General features: G+C 43.8%; 1 protein-coding gene across 1 annotated transcript in view; it reads right to left on the bottom strand.

Annotated features, from left to right (window-relative positions):
• Positions 1 to 4,076: 4,076 nt before the first annotated feature.
• Positions 4,077 to 6,533, bottom strand: part of LOC138350095 (uncharacterized) — a 189,770-nt gene continuing 187,313 nt past the window's right edge. The window contains exon 7 of the mRNA XM_069300387.1: positions 4,077 to 5,029. Coding sequence (XP_069156488.1) covers positions 4,220 to 5,029 — 810 coding nt within the window. The 3' untranslated portion in view covers positions 4,077 to 4,219. The remainder of the gene's footprint in view (positions 5,030 to 6,533) is intronic.

Genomic DNA, 6,533 nt, shown 5'->3' with positions numbered 1-6,533 from the left:
AATCCTTGAACCCCAGATGAATGAGCATGTGCCAAGAAACATCCTTGAGGTCCAGGGAAATCATCCAAGCGCACGGCTTGAGAACAAGCCGGACCTGGGTCGACATAGACATCCGAAAGGAGGGACAAGGAATTAACTGGTTCAGATGAGACAAGTCCAGAATGTACCGGAGATCTGCACAGTCTTGTTTCGGAACCGGGAACGTGCAGAAACCCACCAAAAAGGTAAGATCGTTTCATCCATGCCCAAGGAAACCCCACTCCAAGATAACTTAACAGATGGAAGGAGAAAAAATACAACTGAAAGCCGAACAGAGAGGTAGAACTCCATCCAATCGCAAGGAAACAAGCAAACGTCACACTCCATCGCCGCATCGCTCATCCGTGCAGCCCCCCCCCCACCCCCTCCAGTTCATCAGCAAATGTGAACTGGCGGGACGCCAGCTTCCTCTTTGGGTTTTTTGGGGTTCAGTGCCTTGGCGAGTCCTCGCTCGATGTGTTCACGGACACGTCGTCTCTCAGCTGGGGCATTGTGACCAGTGCTTACCAGGCCGGCCAAGGGTGGTGGGGGTCTGTCCTTCCGTCGGGCTCACAGCATGGTGCAGGAGTTTGGCGCAGTTCGGCTGTCGCTTTGGAGGATTCAGGTCGCTCGGGGGTTCGACCATCCGGCTCCATTCTCCGATGGTTCATTGCCTGAACTGTGGGGGTTCTCTTTGGTCCTTGCCTCTTTGGGGCTGGTCACTTCGAGTGGCTTGTCTGCTGGCTTCTCGGGGTTTCGCTCTCCGTGCAGTTCATATCCAGGGTGTGCCCAATATCCTGGCAGACGACCTGTCTCAGTTCATTTTCCTGTCCACGGAATGGACGTTCGACGCCAACTCTTCAGGACTCCCAGAAGTAGACCTTTTCGTGTCAGCGGGCTCTCTGTGTCTCTCGATATATGTGGCGATATCTTATCCTCAGCTCTTTGTGTCTGGTCTTTTTGATGCGGGTTTATCTCCATTTATATGGTGATCAGGTGGCTTCGTTGATGGTGTTCCACCTGTGAGCTTCTCGGCAACAGTATGAAGCTTCCTGGCATTCTTTCTGCCATTTTCTTTCACTTTATAGGTTGTCTTCTATTTCTGATCAGGTTGTCTTCTCCTTTCTGTCTTGGCTGTTTCAGAAATGTCATTTGACGCCTAATACTGTCGCCTCGTATGTGCGGTGTTGGTGGAGATGCTCCAGCTTGCTTTCGAGGTGGATGTTACTTTTGCCCTGTTCTGAAAGCTTTCTCAGGCTTTGTTTCACCTCCGGCTCAGGCAGTTTATGCACTGCCTGAGCCGTCCTGTTCCTTAGACAGGATGCTCTCCTATTTTTCTTCTCCTCGGTTCGTGGTGGCCCCTTGGGTACAAGATTGTTTTTCCAAGGTACTGTTTCTGTTGGCACTGTCCTCTGGGGATCAGGTCAGTGAGTTTTATGCTCTCCTCCTGCACAGGGGTTTCTGCTCCTTCAGTCCTGGTAGTTGGTTTGTTCGGCTGCAGCCTTCTACTTTTTTCTGGCAAAGAATGAGACAGCTACTTTCCGGAGGGTTCCTTGAGTTATTGATAATTGGTTGATTAGGCCGGGGGGTGAATCATGTCTTGTATCCTGTTGTGGCTTTTCGCCATTACCTGCGCGCTTCAGCTTCTGTGGCCGGGGATGCGCTTTGGGTTGATCCAATTTCCGTCGTTCCCTGTTCCATGGCTCGGGTCTCCCAGGTCGTCTGCAGGTTTATTTAGTCTAGCCAGCCTGCAGTCTATCCTTGTACCCATGACGTTAGGAAGTTTGCTGAATTGGCTGCAGTGTTTGGCAACATGTCTTGGGCTGATATTCGGGCGCAGGGATTTTGGAGGTCGACATAGTCCTGGCTACCCAATATTTGGTTAATGTTCCTGGGCCTGGGCGTTCATGTGTTGCTTTGGGTTGCAGGTTGCAGCCCGTTGTCTCGACTTCGCGTTGAGGAGTGTGTGGCAGCCACCTCCCAGGTAAGTCCCGGGAGGCAAGACTTTTCCTATTCTCTGGTTATGTAGTTCCAGTCGATGGTAGTAGCTTCAGGGAATCACCAGGGCTCACCCAGAAATTGACGTTTCATTACATTCAACCCTGGTTTTTTAAGGTAGGGGACTCCCCTGCCAAACAATATCATCTCTCCTCCTCTTCCTCACCACCTTCCACAAATAATATAAATTCTATTAAGTGCAGGTAAAGTGAAAATATATTTGCATTTATTTCATCTATTTACAGTGACACCTCGACTTACGAATGCCCCTATTTATGAACTTTTCGGGGTACGAGCCCAATTTCTTCGTAAAATGTGAATCGGCTTACGAGCTTTGCCTTGAGTAACGTAGTTTGTTGATATGAATATGGGCGACCTAGCGCGTGGGTCCTGGTGGCACGGTCACCCGCCCTTCAGTTTACCAGTGTCTCCTGCTTAGTGATGATCAGGTATGAATTCTTTGTAAAGAATTTAATTGTTTTACAGCTTTTAAGGGTTTTGAACATAAAAGTAATTACTATATATCACGCCATGGGTCCCAAGAAAGTCAGTTCTACAGTTCAACCTAAGAAAACACATGTGAGGATGACCAGAGAGCAAACACAAGAGATCATTCGTAAACATGAAAATGGTACACGGGTTGTTGAACTAGCTAGGCAGTACAACAAATCTATGTTAACAATATGCACTGTACTTGCTAAGAAAAAGGAGATTATGAGTGCTAAAGTGGCAAAGAGGCATATCAACAATCATGAAACAAAGAACACAAACACTTGAGGATGTTGAAAAAGTTGTTATTAATTTGGATACACAACAAGGAGTTACCAGGTGACAGCATTTCAGAGGCCATAACTTGTGAGAAAGCAAGGCCCTTTAAAGAAAACCCCTGGAACAAGAAATGCAGGTACGAAAGAGTTTAAGGCGAGCAAAAGATGGTTTGAGAAACTTAGAAAAAGAAGTGGCATTCACAGTGCTGTGTGTTGTGAGTTGGTGGAGGAACACAGCGAAGAACTGACCACCAAAGAACTCTTGTTGCTGCACAAGATGCAGCAGTAAGAGACAGGTGAGGAAATTTCTTCAGGGGAGGAGGAGGAGGAGGCAGTACAGAATGTCCCTTCCTCAACAATTAAGAAGTGGTGTAGACTATGGGAAGAAATGCAACCTTTTGTTGAAACGACTCACCCAGAACAAGCTGTAGTAGGCCGTTGCCTTAACTTTTTTAATGACACTGTGATACCTCACTACAGGCAAGTGTTACAATGTAGAGAAAACAAGTCTCTATGGAAAGGTTTTTAGTGAGACAAATAAGTGGTGAGCCACAACCAGGTCCTAGTGGTATGTAGGCAAAAAGTAGGAGAGAGAGTACCTCAGAGAAGTCATCACTGCCTGATGTTATAATGGAAGGGGACTCCCTTTCCAAACACTAACACCTCTTTTCCTCTTCCCTTTCTCATCGTCTTCCATACACCAACAAGTTATCAATAAAGGTAAATTATAACTTGTACATACTATAGTACTAAATATTTGTGTGAATTAGGTATGAAATCTATTTTGAAGTTAATATTTTTGGGAGTGTGAAACGGATTAATTCAATTTACTTTATTTCTTATGGGAAAATTTGTTTCGGGTTGCGAATTTTCGGTTTACGAACTGTCTCTGGGAACGGAATAAATTTGTAAACGGAGGGGGCCACTGTATTTTGTTTATAGAGGTATGTGTATTTTTGTGGTCTGGAATGGATTAAATCTAATTTACATTATTCCTTACGGGAAAAATAATTCAGTACTTAAACAGGTCGGTACCTGAATGGCCTTATGGAATGAATTATTTTTGAGTACTAAAATTCCACTGTACTTGATTTGCCAGTGTCCAAGTCCTACCCCAATTACACTGTGCAGTTCATCTTGGCCCAATTTATGCAATATTTAAAGCCATTTTTACTGTCGGCAATTAAAATACTGATACATTACAATTTCTTTCACCAAAAAAATAAATTATATATTCTTTTTAAACATGTACTGCACTATATTTTCTATAAATCTGTTGATAAAGAAACACTCTTACAGAAAATGTATACTTTACTCTGGCTACTGGAACATACAATATGTTCCAGTACATCAGATAACATACTGTACTAATGGAAGATAATTGAAAGACATACTGCTAACAGAACTGTACAATTTCCTAAAACTTTACAAAGAGTTTATATGGAAGCAGCCATTGCTTCACTTTCCCCTTTCCTCATCCCTGATATGCCATTCTTTCTGGAATGTGTTGAAGTTGACAAATCTGTTGGCTGGGAATTAATATTAGGTTCACTTTGATTAGTTAGAATGAGTGGCTTAGCTTCTCTTCCATGAAGTTTTGGATGGAACTTCACCATATTTCGTTGACTATGACAATGTACTTTAGCCTCAATCTGATGTCTTTTGTTTGAGTTGTAGCATGATGAATGTGTGTAACTTGGCTTTGGAGATGGTGATGGAGAAATGCTGAGCCCAGGTAAATACGATTGAGGAGAGAGTGGGCCTGGAGAAGAAGCACAAGAAAACTGGCCCGGCGAGGATGAGCGAGAAATGGTTTGAGTTGAAATAATGGTTCGAGGTGACATCTGACTAGGCGAAGAGGACTGTGACACAGTCATACTTGGTATTATACACGGAGAGACAGCCTGGCTGGGTGAAGTGACGCAAGTGATAGTTAAGCTTGGCATCAATGTTTTAGATGTGGCCTGACCTGGCGAAGATGACTGAGATGCCTGGCTTGGGGAAGATGATCGAGAGATGGTTAACCCTGGAAGAAAAGGGCGAGAAGAACTATAGCTGGCTGGTGAAGTGGTGGCTGATGATGACTCACTCCACTGGATCATGTTGATAGGAGAATTAGCTGATGCTATTGATGTTCGTGAAGATTCAGGCTTCTGGAAGGTGTAAATAAAGTTCTGAAGCTGACTGATAGCTTTATGGACTTCATCTTCCTTACGCTGCAACTTTGCTCTCTCTGAGCACTGTGCCTGTAAGCAAATAAGCAGTGTTAATTAATACACATTAGGTGTATTACTGAGCTTTGCTAATAAACTGTATGAGAGCTATATACACTAAATATGGTTTGATTGAATGAGGCCAATCAAGAATGGTAGCCTCATGCTGGTCTGTCTCATATATAGACAGATGTTTTAAGGCGCACAGTGGTTGTAATAGCTAAAGGGAGTACAGGGGTGAGGGCAGAGCAAGGGGGCACTTGTTGGGGGTGAATGACTGGAGTGGTTTGGTGAAGACGGGGTTATGGGGAGTTATATTAGTAGTGAATTTGTGCTGTGGTAGCATCTTAATTAATGAGTTTCTGAAGTTGTTACTAGCATGGGCAACATACATGTATTGAGGCAAGTTTTGGTTACAAATTATTTTCAACACTATGGCATGGATACAGTAATATATTTAAAAGAGCATTCAATTCTCCACCCGCCTTCACCAGGTGGCCTCATTACTACAACAAATATGGGAAAACTAAACGAGGAAGCAATACTTTGGTATCCCAAGGCACATTTTGTTTTAGTTTTATCCAAGTTTTAGTCATTTCTAGTCGAGTTATTTAAATTTATAACACTTCGTCCGGGCATGACGCAATGCTGCGTCGTCAGTTTACTGTCGGTAATCTCGGGGACGACGCAATGCTGCGTTGTCCACTAAAATAATCGCCACAAATCAGGTTTTATCCGATTTTTGGGGGACTGGTTTTAAAATGCGCACCTATGTCTTCCCTACACGCCTATGTCATGTTCAACGCACAACACTGAGGTGGTAAGTACAAAAAATTGTATTATTTTGTATATTTTTTTTTTCAAACTTTCGCGTATTGTACTGGCAATATTGTTCTTCAATTGGCCCTTATATGCACATATCCATCTAAAGCATTCTATTAGGAACAATTTCATACCTAAATGAGCGCTGTAACACGAAAATTGAGATTAGCAACCAGTAAAAATACTAAACATTTGTGGGCAGGAATTGGGAGTGTAGCTGGAAGGCGTCTGGGCGCTCACTCACAGCTAACGCATGGCCTGTCTTCAACTCGTCGGCGGTTGGAGCGTGACCAGGTTTTTTATTTTATATGCTACTATTCCTCTAGAGAATTCTATTGCGAACCCAATGATACCAAAATGAAAGACCTAGGACGAAAATTGAGGTGACCAGAGTGAAAAGAGTGAACACATTTTATCGCTTTTGCGCGCTCCTGGGTAACTCGTTCGCACTTTCTCTGTTTGCTGCGGGTAATTAGCCGGGCTTTTGGAGTTTATATGCATTTAGTGCTGTAGAGAATTCTATTACGAACACAATGAACACAATGATACCAAATTTAATCTCGTAGGACGAGAATTGAGGTGACAAAGTTGAAGAGAGTATACACTTTTCAGAATTACCGCGCGCTCCCGTGAAACGCTGGGACCCACATCGCATAGTTGAGAGGTGGTGCGCCAGGTGCGCGAAAGTGTTAATTTAATCTTCGACACAGTCCTT

This window comes from Procambarus clarkii, chromosome 44 (assembly GCF_040958095.1).
Source record: "Procambarus clarkii isolate CNS0578487 chromosome 44, FALCON_Pclarkii_2.0, whole genome shotgun sequence".
Taxonomy (NCBI): Eukaryota; Metazoa; Arthropoda; class Malacostraca; order Decapoda; family Cambaridae; genus Procambarus; species Procambarus clarkii.
Note: the sequence above shows the minus strand (reverse complement) of the source record. Positions and strands in the feature narration are given on the sequence as shown.